Source organism: Mesitornis unicolor, unplaced genomic scaffold (genome assembly GCF_000695765.1).
Source record: "Mesitornis unicolor isolate BGI_N332 unplaced genomic scaffold, ASM69576v1 scaffold26871, whole genome shotgun sequence".
In the NCBI taxonomy this organism is placed as follows: domain Eukaryota; kingdom Metazoa; phylum Chordata; class Aves; order Mesitornithiformes; family Mesitornithidae; genus Mesitornis; species Mesitornis unicolor.
In genome coordinates this window covers 1-19,470 of record NW_010163529.1, presented here as the reverse complement: position 1 = coordinate 19,470, position 19,470 = coordinate 1, and the positions used below count along the sequence as shown (strand labels likewise).

At 37.5% G+C, this 19,470-nt stretch overlaps 1 protein-coding gene across 1 annotated transcript in view; it reads right to left on the bottom strand.

The window, feature by feature from the left end:
• Nucleotides 1–12,331, bottom strand: part of LOC104548081 (serine/threonine-protein kinase 32B-like) — a gene marked incomplete at its 3' end in the record, with an annotated part of 29,081 nt that extends 16,750 nt beyond the window's left edge. The window contains exon 1 of the mRNA XM_010193999.1: nt 12,274–12,331. Within this exon, the coding sequence (XP_010192301.1) occupies nt 12,274–12,331 (58 nt within the window). The remainder of the gene's footprint in view (nt 1–12,273) is intronic.
• Nucleotides 12,332–19,470: the final 7,139 nt, after the last annotated feature.

Below are 19,470 nucleotides of genomic sequence, written 5' to 3'. Positions count from 1 at the left end.
GAAACATGTAAATCAAAGTTTGCTTCTTGGGAAAGCAGTACAAGCTGCGAGTAGTTACAGCTTTTTTTTGAGAGAGCTTTAAACTGAAACTACCGAATGCCATCCTACAATCTCAAGACCCCATCTGAGAAATCCGTGATACATCAACAAAACTAAGAAAAGTCACCCTGATGTCATCTTCTGTAAGCCACTGGGAGGGATTTATAGGGAGCAGAGACTTGTCAACAAGCCATTGAGGTCCACAAAATGTCCCATAGCTGTAAACTGCAGTAGGATTTTGTTCTAAGAACACCGTCATTCACAGAATCACAGAATCCTCGAAAGATCATCCCGTCCAACCCCCCTGCCAGAGCAGGATCACCTAAACTAGGTTGCAGAGGAACGCATCCTAGTGGGTTTTGGATGTCTCCAGAGAAGGAGACTCCACAGTCTTTCTGAGCAGCCTGGTCCAGTGCTCTGTAACCCTTACAGTAAAAAAGTTTTTCCTCATATTCAGATTGAACCTCCTATGCTCCAGCTTGCACCCATTGCCCCTTGTCCTGTCATTGGCTGTCACTGAGAAGAGCCTGGCTCCTTCCTCCTGACACTCGCCCTTTACAAATTTATAAACTTTAATGAGGTCTCCCCTCAGTCTCCTTTTCTCCAAGCTAAAGAGACCCAGCTCCCTCAGCTGCTCCTCATAAGGGAGATGCTCCACTCCCTCAATCATCTTTGTGGTCCTGCACTGGACTCTTTCAAGCAATTCCCTGTCTTTCTTGAACTGAGGGGCCCAGAACTGAACACAATATTCCAAATGTGATCTCACCAGGGCAGAGTAGAGGGGAAGGAGAACCTCTCTCGACCTAAACCACACCGCTTCTGATACAGCCCAGGATGCCATTGGCCTTCTTGGCCACACGGGCACATTGCTGGTTCATTTTTGCCAGAAGTCTACTGAGAGGTTGCCCTGTGGTCACCTTAGTAAGGGCTTCATCAGAAGCTCCAAGGACTGCAAGGGCTGCTGTGATTGCTATCCTGGGGAAAAGCAAAATTTTATTGCTCTGTAGAAGGTGTGGGAATGTTTAGCTGTTGCTTTGCTTCACAAGAATTTTAACACTGATTTGATGAAATTAGCTATTCCGTTCTGAATGATTGAGCATGAATATGTGTTTACTGGCACAGGGTAGTTGTAGCAATCAGAAGAACTCCTGTGACTGCGTATTTCTCCCATTGTTCTTCTTGGAAGCATTAGATTAAAACATAAAGCAAATTTTCTTGGCTTTATGCCCTTTAAAACTAGTCTAAAATTTAATCATAATATTTCTTAATTGGAGAGTTGCTGCCTCTGTGATCTTCAGACAGTTTACTCTTTTTCAGAGGCATACACAGATACTCTGAGGTGGCTGGAAAAAAGACAGTAACTGAAAAACAAGTTTTTGCCTGACATGGTTTTCTTGAGAAAATGTAGGAAGAGATGAGAGGGAAAATTTATTATTTTAAATAAATAATGTCAGTCTGAAGGATGCGAAAGCACTATGAAGTTCTGAACTTTTGATTAATAATTTGATTTCAACTCCAATGAAAGGAGCAGAAAATTATCTAGATTTGGGGTCTTTCTCATGTTTTTGTTTTGTTCCTGCTTTCCATTTTACCTCTTTTTCACTGGAGAAAGAAGTCAAAGAATTACAAAATGAAAAGGTCTTCACTGATCTCAGCTGAAATTAAAAATTCCCTGCTACGGATTCATGATCATTTTTGCTTTGCTATTATTGTTGTCTGTTTGTGTCCATGTGGAGTGTGTGTGCATTTCTGACTGGCTTTTTTTCTGAAATCAGAACGTTTCAATAAATATTACTTTTCATTTTGCTTTTAGCTTTTAAATAGAAATAAAATAGAGAGCTTTCTATTCTAAGACAGCCTAATAATGAGAGGAAGTAGAAAATACTTACATTTCCCAACATCAGGAGTATAACTTATATGCTTTAGAGCTTATGCACACAACAAAATTCTCTTTAAGGCCACCTCACCAACATTGTGTTTTAGCCCTTCTTTATGATCCTTGTCATACGAAGCAGTGACAAGAACCAGGTAAAGACCAGGTAAAAGACTTGCTTTTTGAAAACCTGACAAGAAAATGATGCAGTCACATGGACACCATCTCTGACACATTGCAGACAACAGGAACAGAGAGGAGAGCAGGAGCATCCCTTTTGGTGGTGGCATGGATGTCTAGATTGGATTTAGCTAATTTTGATACCTTATGATAACCTACAAGGCTAGTTTTGTTAGAAGTCTGGTTTCAAGGGCAGTAGAATGAGATAGTCACCTTCATAGGGGAGTTACAGTACTTTTTAGTAGAGTTTATATATTTGACTTTTACAGAATTTTTTTTATATCAAAGTAGAGATCAAAGTAGAGATCAAACTTTGATTCCTATCCTATTGAAATATACTGACTCTAATACTTGCATTTTCATCTCATGTATGAGTACATGTGATAAAGATTTAAAATTTTTTGCTAAGTAGGTCTTTTGACTTAGATAGCAATCCCAGGAAGGCAATCAATTAGTCTTCTGAAAATAAGCAGGAATAATAATAAACATCCTATGCCAGAAAGACTTTTGCAGCATAAACCACTTACAGGAGAACCACAAACAAAGCATTCTTCTAGTGCTATTTCTAATTTCTAGAAGAAAGTTTGTTTTGTATAGACTAACTTATTTTAGTGGAAAATAATTCCAGCTTTGATATCTTCTTAGTCACTCAACCATGTAGCCTATTGTAAAGCAGTGATTTAAAAAATTTTACTATTATAAAATTTTACTATTATAAAATCACAAGTCAGTGATTTTTTTTTTTTTTTTTTAAGATCAGTGGAATTTTTAAGATCCCTTTTTGTTGCTACGCAAAGAGTTTTGGTTTGTGATAGGGTAAACATTTGGTTCAGAAAAGCTATTAACTTATTCGCAACACTGGAAACATCAAAAATCATCAAGGAACAATTGAATTGATGTACTAGACCTTATCACAACCAGTGAATAGCAAGAAAGCCTTTGTAAGTTTCCATGCTGTTCATATCTCTTTCAAAGAGTAAATTTGACATTGAAACTAAGGAGAAAAGTTTCAGGACCTGCTCAGATGTAAAATGTCTTTAAGACCTTTTGCAAGTGATGAAACATAACTCCCTATTGTTTAGAAAAGAGTGCTTCTGATTGACGATGTTTCTTACTTATGAATATGCTGACAAAAAGAATCTCTGAAATCTATTGCAAAGATAAACAGGTTGACAGGTACGTCCAGCAGAAAAGATACTCCTTGAGAAAATGTATTGCTAAAATACAGAAAGTCTAAATTCCACTTTAACTGTAATAGACTTCACTGTCAGATCAGGATACACATAATAGACTACAAAGCATCTTTTTCAACTGGAAAGTGGAAATATTCACCTCTCTCAGAGCTACTATACAATAACCTCATAAATAACTGAACTGGAAGGCTCTCTGAGGGAAGTTACTATGGGAATAAAATGTCAAGTTTAAGTGGACAAAAATCTTTTCTCCTACAATAAAATTTACCAGAGTGAATCTCAGGTGAAGGAGAATTCTTTAAATGAAGTTACCAACAAAAACCTCTGTGAGGCATCAGTCAGTTTTATCCACGTGGAGGCCTCTATAATTCCAAACATGCCAGAGGGAAGCTAAGAAATCTCTTTGCTTTAGGCTTCTTTGGGCAGTGGCTCCAAGAACATTGTTCTTGCAGACCAGGTTTTCAGAAAAGGAGTCACGGTGCTATGATAATGGGATGTTAGGGAGCAATGTGAACAGGATTTTACCCATGCATCAGACAAAGCATGACTTCTATTTTGCTTCTAAATTCAGATCCCAAGAGACGAAGAGTCCGACTCCAAAATTGGATCTGGAAGAATTATCTCTTCTATTTTTAACCACAACTACAAATTAAACAGTGGGGGCAAGTAAGGACACTAAAGGATCATAAAGATTTGTGTTTCAATTGTGATTGCTTCCATTTAGTGTTTTTAAAACTAATGAACCCCATGGGCTTTAAATGAATGATGCAAGTTCTCTCTTGCAGCAGAAGTGTGCCTAAAGTGCAAAGCTGTAGGCTCGTTTTTCATTTGTCATTGTAAGATTAAAGCTCATCTGTTCGATAGTTGTGATGTTCCCCCAGGAAAAACCTTTCAAAAGAAGCAAGCAAACCTGCAGGTTATAAATGTAGCTATCTGAATCTGGTTTGTCTTTTGAGATTTGAAAATAGTATCAAAATCACAAGAATTTCAAAAACGTTTGAGGATCATTTCTGAAGATGTCCAGGTATTTGTGTCTTGTGGCTCTTCCTCATCAAAAAAGTCACAAATATCAATGTGAGAAACAACAGCCCTGTATCTGTCAGGGCACTGAGAGCACTACCTTGGCCTTGCTGGCCATGTGTGACCTGTGTGAGAAAGAGACATGAGGAGCCTGATGGGGACCTGCCATGGCTTTCCTGAGCTGCACTTCACCTCAGTCCTCACCCAACCTAGACTGCAGGCACATCTGTGCCTGGCCATGTACCTCAACTACGTTCTGGACCTTGGCTGGCCCCACTGTCACTGATCCGCTCTGCTGGCCTGGCTTGGCGACAGGACAGCTGGACCCTGCCCACTCCTGTTGCACAGTGATATTTCCAGAGCTACAGCCTGGGCCACAGTTTTACAGCACTGAGATCCAAATGCTCAGCAGTAGCTGAGGGTAGTATGGGGACTGGAAACAGAAAAAACTGTCCCTCATTAAAAAGGCAGTGCTTAATTAAGTTAGCAGCACATATAGTGAGTAAATTTAAGTGCCAATGCTCCAGTACAAAAGAGTTAAAGAAAATTGCAAGTATTCCATTACTGCCTGGCCACAGAGAAGCACCTCAGAGTCCAGCAGAAGCAAGATGCCTCTTGTACTAGTCAGATTTCCATCAACTGTTTAAATAAAAGAAACAACTTTAAAGAGGGCTGACCTTCTCCATTAACCCCATCCTTAAGCCCAGCCATAGTTATCCATCCTCCGCAATTAAACGACTTTCACTGTATACTTCAGCACTCAAGTTGCATCTTACTCACAGGTCTTGTAAATTTTTAAAACTATGTTATACTTTCAAAATAAAAAAAGTCTGTTTTAAGGATGGAACCCCAAATACAAACCTCTGAGGTTCCAGACAGACTGACCTGAGTCTAGCATTACAGTTCTGATTTTCTGAGTTTTCTGGAGCCAAAAAGGGGCTCCTTTTTTATTCTAGCTAGGATTCTTACTGTTCACTGTGTGAATCATTTAATTTCATAAGAATCACTTTGCTTTATCTGCCATTTTGGAGTAAAAGCAGCTCTTCCTAAGGTTTTCCTACCTACATGTTCAAGACCCAACTTTTGTTGATCGAACATGATTGATTTTTCCCAACTTCAGTTGAAGCAATAGCCTGATTTATTAGGTAACATTAAAATACCTTTCTATTTTGATACTTCACTTTCTTTGACTGTTTTTCTTCAGTGTGTAGATGCAGTAGAAAAAAGATCTGACAGTAACAGCTGTATTTAATTAATTAAGAACTTGCAGAATTTCAGTGCAATTCAGATTTCGTAATCTCAGGGTTTACAGATAAATATTTAATTATTGAATTGGTAGTTTTGGTACTGAGACTGAAAAAGATGGGTTGACTGCTGTTCATACAATGAAACATGATTAAGTAAAGATAGTTTCAGCCTAATGAAAGTATGCTTATTTACACACCAAAAGTTATTACATGCATTGCTGAAAACAGTACTTATGAATAAGGAAATCAGGACCTTTGCCTTATCTAGTCACTGCTAAGACTAGGAGTGAAGTATGAAAGGTCTAACTATGAAAGATAGATGCATTCACAAAACAAATCAAATCCACCTCATTTTCATCCCTAGGTTTTCACATCAGCTGGCACAGAGGAGACTGAGGGGACAAGGAGGACTTCAGACCAATCACAGCTCCCAGGTTACGGCTAGGGGTTTGCATTGTCAGCAGAAGGTCAGTAGACTCTATAACCCACAACTTAACCTATAAAGATTTGCGTTATATCACCATACAACAGGAATAAATAGAAAGATTAATTAGATGTAGAAGGTGGGCAGCTGACAGATATTAATGGAAAGAACATAACTTCTAATTTTAACAACAGAAGCTATTAGCTGCAAAGCACAAACAAATAGTGAACTGCAGAGGATAAAATTGCTCAGTGTAGCAGAAAATTTGCTAGGCTTAATGCCTGAAACATTTGGTGTTGAAATGTGGTTATACCAATTCTGTATAACCACAGAAATAGAATCTCTAATAAGTTTAATCATAGATGTTAGATGAAAATGATGAATATTGGTGACTCAGTGCTACCACATACCACAGGTTTGTTTTGACGAGAATAATGTATGTATAAAAATATCTATGTATACATATATATATATAGAGAGAGAACTATTCTCTAAAAATACTTATGTATCTATTATATTTTCTTAACTAGGATTAAATGGTAAATCAGTAGATCAGAGCTTCTTCTGGCTGTTTCTGAAAAGAAAATTAAACAGCCTTGGTTTCTTCGGAGTACGGAATAGAAAGCTTTCAAAGTAGCAAAAAAAAAGTTTTGTTTTTCACCACCGAGTCTATCACTTTTTTTTTCTAGTTATCATAATCAACAAATACAGGTGGAAAAAGGACTGGAAACCAGCTTAATATCACTAAACACTAGAAGAAACATATTGAATATGACAGTAGTCAGCAGTCTTTCCCAGGCAGTCTACTGGGCTGTATTTTTCTTTTCCAAGTTAAAAAGTAGCACTGCAGGAGGTTCTTTGCAACATCCAGGATATTGTGTCACTCGAAACATCAGGTTGCCATTGATCCACATATGTCTGTAGATCAAAAGATGTATATGGTGTACCTAGCAGAGGAAGATTAGGAGACTGAGAGCTGATCCTGTAGTTACTCAGCATTTATATGCCCAGGGAAGCATTCAAAATTATCTGCATCTCACTAGAAACAATGAAGAAACTGAATGTGACAAGCAGTATTTCTTCTCTGTAAAGTAAAACAACCATACTAAAAGGGTCACTTTCTATTAATACATTTAAAATCCATACCTGTGCTCCATCTGACACCTGTGAGATAGACTGATGGCTCCTGGCTTAGGAGAACCAAAGGTCTGAAGTCGGGCCAGCACTTAGCATAAGTGCTTTAAACTGCTGAAAACATGGCATTTCTTCACTGCGGCATGTTACTTAATCTTTTCTAAACAGCAGACATAACCTCTCCTTACTTTCAGAAAAGCCTTGTGAAAAGCCATTCAGAGAGAAGATGCTGTCCTAGCAACAGCTAGAACTTGTCCAGCCACCAGCCAAACTCCTCTTGCACGTCCTGCCTCACAGCCAATGGTTACAACTGTCAGGGCAGCAGTTCTCCACGCTCCCATTCATCAGTAGAGAGCTCCCTGACTCTGAAAGAACAAAAGTTTGGATCGCCAGGAGAAGTTCTCAACTCTCTGACTCTTCTCCAGCAAAAATCTCACAGCACTTAGCAGTGACAATTTTGTTCAACAGAAGATCTATAGATTCTGCAAGAAAATTTGTCAACACTGAGATTTTTTTTGAGATTTTCCACACTAAAAATGTATTTCTCTTTCTAATGTACTTTTATCTGATATTAATATTTGCACCATAAAACAATCTAGCTTAAAAGTGTAGCTTAAAAACTTAAGCAAAAGACCTAAAAGACTGGGCTGGAAAATAGCTGGAAATAGTGGTGCAGTTGGCATACTGTTGCTGAAAAATCACATGCCAAGGCTGGGCAGAGAGGAATCTCATGAAGCTGCAAAGGACTTTTGGCTAATCTGTTCCTCCCGTTATATCCAAACCAATCTCAGTAAAGGCTCTCTGTTATATAGCAATGCCCTGCACATAAGAGTATATAGCCCACTCTGTTATTTTCATAGGCTAAAACAGTCAAATGTAAAGTAGAGCTTAAAATAATAACTTTTCCCTACTTCTCAGAAAGGATTTTTTTATTAGCTTTTTTTCTTTGACTTCAAGCTCTGTGTAGCAGATTACAGTGCCTAAGTTGTGGAATTGCCCCAAAAGAATTTGCAGGCTCTACATCTTGGACAAAGATTTATCTATACCTAACTCCAAAAGGCATAAAAACAATCTTCATAACTTAATGTGAAGTCCAGGGGGAAGTGGAGAATGATTTCAGAAATGTGTGAAGGACACTCAAGAGGCTAATGGTGATTTTGTGATTATATTGCACCTCTGTTTTAACGAGGTGACTAAGTACAGTTTTCATCACTAAGCAAGGAAGGAAGAACAATATCAAAAGGAAATAATAATTACTGAAAGGATTAACTCAGTTTTCATTTTTAGATCTTAAATAAGGAACAGCAGGTGTTCCCTTACCACTGCAAAAGTAGGAAAAAGAAGGAAAATATTTTTCTTCTATTGCAGTATATTGCCCCTTAGTATATTTATCTTACCTAATACAACAGTCCTTCTTACACAGAACAGTGTTAGCAATACAATGTCAAAAACAGTGCTCTATTTCATTATCAAACCAAGCTAAAAATGACAGGGCAGAAAAGTACATCAGCTGTAGAACCAATGTAAAAGTTTTCATACTTCAAAGAACTGGAATTACAATAATTAAAAAAAAAGAATGAATGAATGAATGAAAGAAAGAAAGAAAGAGAGAAAGAGAGAAAGAGAGAAAATGAGAGAGAGAGTGGAAATAAAAGCAAAAAAATATTGCCAGATAGAAGTAAGAGGGTAAAAAGCAGATTTGATTCATATTTCAGTCTGAGTCAGATAACCAAACTGAAGGGTAGGTTTGATGACTACATCAAAACAAGCATTTTCAAAGTAGAAAAAGGTAGAAAAGGTTTAATGAAAGATAAAATAGACTTTTACATTGTGACATGATACTATGAAGAAAACATTTATGGAGATATAAAATTTGGGATGTTCAAATCTGATTCATCAACTATATTTAGTTATCATTAAAGCCTTAAGAAACTGTATAATGGCCTGCCACTGACTCTAGTAATGCTTTTTAAGAGTTCCTTCAATTTGAAAGAAAAATAACTTTTTCTCAATTATGGAATGAATAGAATTGTGGAACCTAAGTGTCTATAGTGCACTTAATAATCATGTCAGAAAATAGGGTACAACATTTCTAAGAATAAAAGTGTTAAAGGATTTGACACCCTTGTATCAAGACCTGTGACAGAGATCATAGAAAAGAGGTGTAGCAGAAAAACTGATTATAGATATAAAGAATCTTCCATTAGTTATAGCAGACACTAATCATATGCAAAACTGAATAAAGAACTCTGATGAACTGAGTGCAAGTGAAATAAACTGAGATCTCCAGTAAGCTTTCTTCAGTTGCAAGCTATTAGATTTCCTGACAGACAAAGTATGCCAGGTGAGAAAACACAGAAAGCTGACAGCCCCTAGAGCTGAGGTGGTGATTTAAGAAGAGACATCATATTTTTATGAAGATTTTCTACAGAGTTCAAGTTTCTAGTGGTTAAAAACAACACTGTTCAATTGCTTTGCAAATCCTAGCCTGTCCTTTCAGACCATTTCATTTACTTATGATACTACACAAGTTGATAGGAATCAATGTGGAAATTAAGGAAGCTAAAGGCAAGGTCAAGCTGATCAGGTGAGAGATGACTGCAATGTAATCAAGTCTTCTGGTTATTGGGGTGGAAAATTACTTCTTTAGGAAAGAAAGGAAGAAAATCCTCATCTCTGTGATACAGTAGTACACGCCTGCTCTTAGTTAGTCCCTTGCTGGTGCACACTTCAGGTGAGTGCTGACTGTCTAAGGGAATAGGCCAATATATAACACTAAGGTTTTCCCGAGGACAACCTGAAAACAGGTCACATGCTGCACTTATGTTGCATTTGTCAGATTCTGGTAAACGAGCAATCTGAAAGGGAAAGCCTGGTACTACTCACCAGCAAAGCAAAACATGCCTTTGTTCTTTCCTCTGTTCTCCAGAAATTTCTGTTATAAAAAGGTACAGTACCAGTATCTATAAAAAAAAAATCTTTGCATAGAGGAAATACAATAAAAGCCCATCTTATACATACTCCAAAACATTAGGCAAAGGAGAGCAGGAACTTGAAGGGTACAGTGTAATGTTACACTGTATAAATATGATGTATACTTTATACAGTATTAAGTTATTTTAATAGTTTAAAATGAAGTCAAAGGAGGTTCCATAAGATACCATATTAAGAGAATAATTTCTAGGTCCCAATAAATATATTGACACTCAACCTCCTCATGTACTGAGATGGTGTAGGCATCTTGGGCCTCATGACCACTCATCTGCAGATACTGTGTGTTATGAACAAGCATTTCTGATAAAGAAAGTAGTAGGATTACATACAGACAAAAGCCAGTGTTATTACTCAAAAGAGTTAATGTATTAGTGACTGAAGGCCAAAACAGCTTTGTTCTTCTTTAACCGAAGAAGAACTAAAAATTCCAAACATTAGCCTGTTTGGTTTCTACAGACACTCTGCATTTCTTAGTCATGCAAAAGTGTAATTGAGTCCAAGGAAATTCAGAATACAGTTTAATTAAGAAAACAACATTTATTGCTAATACAAGTTTTTGATCTATGTAGAATAATACTTTACTTTTCTTACGTAAGCTTATATACACACATCTATACGACGTTCACAACTAAAGCAGCAAATTCAGCAACAGCTCAACATAGGCTTACATTAGGTAATAAGTAGTGTAGTTTAAGGTAACTGATTTAACTAGTTCATGAAATTAAATCAAACTGTACTAAAGAGAGATCAGGTTCCCTGATGTGCACACTGCTTACTACTCCTGCTTGTTCCCCTCCAGAAAGTCCTTTCCTCCCCTGCTAAGTTTGGTGGGTAATTGTCCTGTTTGTTGACTCTTTCTCTTACTTGTTTTACCATGATAGGATACTGTGGAGCTCCACTACAAGTCTGAGCTTAAAGTTGTTGAAGTTGTCACTTTCCTTTGAATATTCTCTCAGAAATGTTTGCTTTGTATTGACTGATCTCAGTAGCAACCTTTTCTCTTCCACACCTTTCCCACCACCTCAGCTTTACCTCATTCCAGCTAAGTCAAAATACTGTGAAACCTCCAAAATAAATTTGACAATCTTACCCTCTTTTCTGCCCTTCAATGCTCAGTCCCAGATGTCACTGCTTACTTGTTTTAGCATCAGGAAGGTTTCTGCCTTCTCAGCTTTGCTGTTTAGTGAGAAATCTAGAAAAAAAGTCTTGTGCTTGACCAAAAAAAGCCCTGTTTTCTTCATTCAGAAGAGACTGTATAAAGTCAGTCCTGGTAGGATAGGACCTACTTTCTTTTAGTATCTATAAGCAAGATCATAATTGCTCATTATTTTTTCTTCCAAATATTTTCTCCGTCATTTTCTAATTCAGTTAGGTGCAGCACTTCATTCCGGGCTGAACTTCCTCCATTTACTGGACAGCATGTTACACAAGGTTCACAAAAAACTGCATTACCACATTGTTGATGACTTTGCAACCCACATCCACACATCCACATCAAGGAATTCTTTCAGTTCCATGCCAGATGCAACCAATGATGCAGTGGATGTCACATTGAAGCCCAATGGGAGCAGATAGACCTGTTCCCCCTTGTTCTGTAGGAAGGTGTCAGAGCGGACTGAGTGCAGCCAGCCTCGTGGTCTCCCTGGCTGGTCTTTTAAATTCTACTAGAAGTGAAGTCAACATTGTGCAGCAGAATCAGTTTAATGTTTTTGCACATTTGAACATGATTTTTTCCATGGGAAATCAAAGCATTTACTTTTCCAGTGTGCTGCGTCTTCCACAATTCAGCTTCTGCAGAACCCAGCTCTCTGAAAGCCTATTCTTGTGGCACAGAAAACCACAGCAGCACAGCTGAAGGAGCAGGGTGTTACCATTTCACTGCAAGAAACATCTATGAACAGGGATAAGAGACAATTTATGAATTTGTAAAGGAGTGATTGCAAAAGCAATGGTGATAAGATTTAGACAACAATCCTAGTTTCTTACAGTTTATTTCACATTCAGTTTTCCCTGATCTTGGATAGGCATCTCTAAGCTTATCTTGGGTGATGCCCAGATAGCCATTAATTATTTATACTTAGTTACCCAAAAAGCCTGTCTTGACATCCACGCATACTACGTAACACGCATAACAACATGGGTAAAATGTTACCTCTCCTGAGCACTTACACTTCCTAGATAACAAGCCACTAAGATATTCGTTAATATTCTTAGAAGCAGGTGTCATGCCAACGACTTGTGTAGATTTTGGAGGGCTAGAGAAGCAGCAGCAGAGACTTTCACAGTGCCTTTGCTTAAGACATAGGTCCTGAAAGGGATATTTCCATCAAAGTAGAAAAATAAATCATGGAATTGTAGAAAACATATTTAGGAAAGATCTTGAAAATTCATCTGGTCCATCTCTAAGCAGTTGCTGTGAGACATCTTGTTGAACATGAATGATAGTAAAATAAAGTAAAATTGGTAAATACTTTAGCTGTCCCTTGAAAGATCGTTTAGAAAGATTCTAATCCTGACAGTGTGGAATACATCAGACACTGCACATTTTTAGGACAGTCAAATGGGGGAACAGAGATGCTGTTCATTTGAGGGAACAAGTAGCAAAATGCTAAAATGGAACTGTCAGATTAATCGTGCTCATCTTCAGAGTTCTCTGTAGAAAAGGTAAACCCATGATCTAATATTAAACTTCACCTATATTCAGTGTCTGGAGAGGTCCACATTATTTGTGTATGTTGTACCAAAGCTTTAAGAAGACTGAGTCAGGAAGATAATGGCTGATGGTGATTGCAATATCATGACATTCCTTCTGAACCTCCTTTGCCACAGACCATGCAACAGTTTGGCAGTGGGTACCTCTGTGACTGCTTGGAATTATAATATTCTTTTTCTGCCCATTAGAGTTTCGGAAATGCATTGCACTACACATAAAGATGACTTCACGACTAAAACTCAATACATAGAAGATAAAATTGTCTATAATTCAACATGGTCATAAAACAAAAAATAAAAATCCAATGGTCTGGATCTTATTTATCTAAAACCTTGATATCCAGCATAAAAAAATGCCCTCAACACCTGTTTTATACTTTTTTGGACACAGAACAGCCTTAGTCACAATGTAGTATTCTTACCCAATCCAGTTCTAAGGAGGATTGGAATATACATCTTTGCAAAGAAAAAAGTAAAATGCTACATAACTCACCATAGAAACTGCATGAACCAACCAAAAACCCAGCAGAAATATTAATCCCATCCTGTATTTATTAATGTCACTAACAAAATGTAATTAAATTTTAAGCCCTTTATTTAACTGTTCTGTAGGCCTGTATTTCATGAAACAATTAGTTCAAAAAGAGCATGTTATTAGCCTCATGATTTGAGCTCTTTGCAGTTGTTACATGACTGCCTCAGATGTTATCCATTACAGCTTTGTGGTGGCAGGCTGATGAGCACTATCATATTGCTGACAATAACCGGACACTGCACCCTCTACTTTGAATCTGACTCACTTTGACATGTAACCATTGCTTTAAATTGGTTCCAAGTGAAACTCTAGTGTGTCATTTTCTCCTGTGTCATTTTTTCCTATGTCTCTTTTACAGGTCTTAAGCTTTCACTGCACTTTATATAAATTCAGCCATTTAGCTGAATTTAGCTATCTGAACCATATTCATTTCAGGCCTTTTTGTTAGGATCTGTATCTATTTTTTATGCTGTTAGTATAAGATGGTCTTTTCAGCATCAGGTCATTTAGTAGTGACATTTTCTGCAATTCACCAACAACTTAAAATTCTTCATTGAAGCTGAAGACTTAAATGAAGAGATGTAGAAATAAATTTAAATTACAACTTAGAATTTAATGTTTAACTACAGAGGATGGATGCTATATTCTCTAGCACATAAGATTCTGTTGAGTTCTGTAGTTACGACACTACAGCAGAATGAAGCCTTATGACTCAGGCAGAGCAGTGGGACTTCAGCACCTGCTTGAAGTTAAGTAAATCCAAGAGCACTACACTGAACCCGGGACTGGCCGTGTAGAAAGAATCCAAGCCATGTTGCTATGTCTTGTTTCCTTCATACAAGACTACAGTACTGAGGCACAGCGTGTCACACTGACCTCCACAAAGTAGTGTTCAAGCTTTATACCTTCAAGATGCTCAGTGAAAGGTTCTTTGGAAATATGTACTTGCTTTAAACATAAAGTCATGTACTATAAAAACAAACACAAGCTCTTAAAAAGTTAAGTGCACTTCTTTCTAAAAGTAACTGTAGCAAAATTACTTTTTAAGCCCCAAATAATCAAATAGAACTACCATATGAGTTCACAGGATAAGCTTCTAGCCTCTAACACTTTTGTTTCTCATCCTTCCCCCTGTATCTTCCACCACAATGTAGGCAATTAATTGTTCTTGCTATGTGGTAGTAGTAATATCTCCCCTGAGTCAACTCTTTTCTACATTACTCTTTCTACTATTTCACTTCCACCTGTTACATATCACTGAAATTTTAAGAGACCACGGTCAAGCAAATCCAGCATGAAAGATACTCTTTATGGTCACCAGGTTATTGCTAACATATTTGTTACTTATGATACTAAGAATGTGCAAATAACTTTGTCAATGGTGCATATCCCCTTCACCCTTCTATTGCCATTCTTGTGAACTTATTGCTGTTCCTGAAGAACATGAGGAAACACAAACTTCTTTGCTCTCCTGATATTAGTATTGGATACACATATTCAGGAAAGGATAGACGTTATGAGAACAGGAAATATTCAAAGTAAAGGGAGTCAATGTTCCTTTACTTCAACAGTATCAACAAAAATCATAGAATCACAGAATCATTAAAGTTGGAAAAGGCATCTAAGATCATCAAGTCCAACTGTCAACCCAATGTCACCATGCCCACTAAACTATGTCCCGAAGTGCCACACCAAAACTGTTTTCTTTTCACCTTAGTGCAGAAATGACTACATAATTAGTGTAGTATCTAGGTTGAAAACACTTTCAAAATGTCTGAAAAATGTTATAGTTCCACGTCATTAAAATACTTAGCTTTGGCTAGAAGTAGTGATGCTGCTACACCAGATCTAGTTGTCTATCCAACCTATACAGCAATAAAAAACAAAAAAATTAAACATATTTTTCCATTGAGCGTGTTTAGCCAGAGTATAAGCTCTAGGCAAAAAAAAGGACTCTGTTCACTGAATTTTCATAGCTCTTGTTGTGTTTTAACCTAGGCTAAGAATTAAAAATGAGATAAATACAGCATGGGTTTACCAGAACCCATGTATTTTTTGTGCAAGAGTAATCAGATATTTTCCTTGATGAGAAACTTATTTTGTAGTTGGTAGTCTTGGCTTAGGTTTCATTTTTCTCAATTTCAGTGAATTGATATATAAGATAGTATAAGCAAAGCTGAACAAGTTTAGGATTAACTGGCAAAATGCAAGACAGGTAACACAGAGAAAAAAATTATTTTGAAATGGGAATTATGAGGCTGATGGAGGTTAACAGCAAAGAAGACGAAGTCTGGAAATAATTTAGCTAAACACACAAATATTCAGTGGATTTGGTAACTGGCATAGAGCTGATGAGAGTGGTGATACAGTACATTGGCAAAGTAATGGAGGATCAGAGCATCACAAGGAAAGAAGTGGGTAATCAGCTTTGAGAATATGAATTATAGAAATGGATCAAAATTCAGTCATGCAAAATGCAAGGTCATGCACATAGGAACACCAAAAATTTCAGCTGTAGATTAGATCTCATCAGTGGAAATTACTGAACAGGGCACTGGTGGACTAACATCACAGGGTGACTGAATTGTCCACAAGATACCTCCATGAAAAGGGCATACGTAGTTGTAGGCTGTACCAGGAAAGTTATTTCCAGTAGGGATCAGGAAGTATTGTTTTCAGTACAAGGTCCTGGTGAAAACTCACTTGTAATTCTCTGTACAATTTGGGTTAGCTGTGCATAACCAAGACAAGTTCAAATGCATGCAGGTGGGGAGCACAGAGTGTGAAAAGACAGTGGAAATAAGAGAAAAGTAGAAGGGGTTATCTTACAAAACAGAGAGTCAGAGAGGACATTTTGGCAGTCTATCAATGCACTGGAGTAATCACATTAAAAAGATTAGTGTATGATAATGATGGGTTACGCTGTGTGTGATAACTGGCCATTTACAGTGTGCAGTCCAGCCTTCTGCCTGGATCATTTTTTACTATCCTTAGCATGGTAGGAATTCTATGTAGAACTTACAGTTTTTATATCTACTCAACGGATCAACATCTAGCCTCACTAGACAGAAAGCATGAGTGGTAACTCTAGAGCAGAGACTCTATACGCTTGTCTAGCAGTACCTGAGTGCTCTTCACATACTATTCCCATATACTTCTTTGTTAAGTGGTACACTGAATAAGTAGCTTGTTTTATGATTTACAAAGTGACAATAAAAGGTCTTAAAGGTCTTCTTCCCAAATTAATGTTTTATTCTACGTTCATCATTATCATGGATGAGCATAACATGACAATACTTTTTTCTGCTCATTTTTCTTATTTTAAGAGACAGCTGTGACATTACACACAATACACTAAACAGCTTAGTTTCTACCATGCCTACATATTCATGCACAACTCATTTATTCCAGTTCTTTTTGAACTGATAAGCTTTGTCATTCTTGAACAAAATTATACCATTGTTGTAGTTGCGAGAAAATTCTGGCTGATTAAAGTAGGTATTTGTTTCAGCTTTAGCATTAAAAGAACACTTTGACTGATCAAGGTAGTTAAAGTAGGTTGATGATTAAGTAGTTAGAATAGGTATTTGTTTAAACTACAAAGTTAAGAAAAAGACTACAAGATATAGTTGTGTAAGTACTTAGAGAAGAAACATACCATGCTGAAGAGAAGAATTAGACAATAGCATGAAGGATAATAGCTGTGGTCAGACCACCATAAGAATAGGCCGTAACTTTTCTTTTTTTTTTCTTTTCTCTATGTCAAAATCATATAGGGGTAATTCAATGCCTTATGTGGTGTGATAGTGGGGAACCAATAAAGGTGAGGGGGAGAGTAAAAGGTGAACATCATATGCATGCTCATATGATTTAGCTTTGTTAAAAATGTATAAATAGGCTGTGAAAATGTATGGGGGTTGGAGCACAATTAGAGGAGCTATCCTCTGTGTCTCCCCAATGCTGCAATAAAGAAGTGCCTGCTTATCTGCAACTGCGTAGATAAGTTTTTCTCATCGTAACTGCAACCCCGTCAAAAAGAAACAAATCTACTTTCTTTTGCTATACTTTCTCTTTTGCTTTTTTTTGTAATTTCATATTGAGCCCAATATTGGAGAACTGTGACCCTTGTAACTACTAGTGGGAATATGAAATACAGCTTGTTTTTGGATCAAACCTTGTAGGATACATTTTCAAAGAGGATATATTTTCCTATATTATTTAGGTAATTGGGAAAATTCCATCCATAATAATAATTTGTAAGTAGTATAGGAAGTAGGTTATTGTTTCAAAAGCAATAGGGTCTTCTGAACCAGATGGTTGTGCTAAGCATAATATCTTAAGAGGAAAAAAAGAGATGATGTTAGGAATATTCATAAGGAGGGAAAAAAAGAACAAAACAAAACCAAGCAAAGAATAAATAATGACCTAATGGAAATCCATAAATACTTTATGTGGTTTTTTTATTAGCTATTAATAATGGCTGCATTACAGAAATGTTTTTCTGAGGGAAAAAGAACTAAGTGGCACAGTCTTCTCTGCAGTAATTTACTACTGAACTTCGTTCATTTTGTTCAAAAAATGAGCACAGCCTTGTCGCATGAGAAGAAAAAAGGTAATAATTCATGGAAAATGCTAACTTAAGAGAGCCCAATCAAAAGTCTTACAAAGGCAAAGGCACAGATATTTTTTTCCGTTAGAGTGTCTAGACAAAATTAACACCCTGCTTTCACTCTTGGGTATTTCTTGATGAGTTACCTCAAGATTTACAAGACCAATTGCACATGATCCAGATTTTACCAGGGGAGAGGGAAGGGGGACATGTAGAGGGTGTGTGGGGGGGTTCTTTCTCTCTCACTTGTTTACATAGCATGACCTATGGTAAATGACTGAAATTTTATATCAGTACAAGAAAATCACACCTATTGCACCACAGTTCACAAATAGTAAATAATTTGTCCCATTCTCCACACAAACAATGGAGTCCTGTAAACCAAACTTCATCAAATACCTCTCCAAGGTTTGTCAAGGAATAGGAAATTATAATTGTATCTTAAATGTAAGTAAATGTGTATTCATCCTTTAAGCACTTTACATTTATTTAATATATTTCCTCCCCATTAGCAAAATAACACAAGTATCTCCATATAAGGAAGAGCATACATGTTTTTGATTTGTTATGAACCTCAACAAGTTGAAATTATGTGAAAGTCTATTGAGACACACTTTCTAATAAAATCTATTGGGAACTACTAGGAAAGAAGTATACTCAAAACTAAGCATCAATCCTCCAGATAGGCAACAACATCTATCCCATAAGTAATGTTAAAAACACTTTTAGTGATAATATACAATTATCTACTTCCTAAGAGTGCAGTGTTCTCTTTGCTTCAAAATCCAAAATGATTGTAATTGAAATGCAGTCACATAATTCCAGTTAAATATGGTCTGCATATGAAAATTACATAGAAATACATAAATTGTGAAGAAACACCATATTTTATGCAAACCTTCCCACTGGCTTCCAAGAACTTTACAAGATACACTTTCTTATGACGTATTATTTAGGCAGGGAGAAAATCTCAGAGTAACAGAAACAGGTAAGAAAAAGTTTCAGAAAGTAAAGGTGATGGAAGAAGTGTACTGTCTGAGAGAGACATCACCTTTTAAAATGGGCAGGTGGGCAAAGAGTCAACCACAAGCAAAAACAAAAGAGTGGGCATCCATCTCCAAATTGATGCCCGTTCACAAATACGTGAAGTTACCTGCCATGTGCTTAAACCCCAAGCCACGGTGTGCAAGACTTCGGATGAGCTCGGCTAAAAGCAAAACACCCGCGCAATCGGCGGGGACAAAGGTGGGCTTTCCCTCTGCCTTCCTCGGGGAGCTCACCCCGCAGCAGACAGCCCGCTGGAGGAACGCTTCCAAACTGCTCCCCGGAGGAAGCGGTAGTAGGAGGTGCCAGGCACTGTCGAGGGTGCTGCCTGGCTCCGAGGGTGCTGCCCGTGGCCCCGAGGTGGCCCAGGCGGTGGCGAGTGGGGCGCGGTACCTCGGACAGCTCCGCACTCACCGTCCTCGTTCTCGTCGAAGACCGGCGCCCTGTGGGAGTGGCCGCCCCCCAT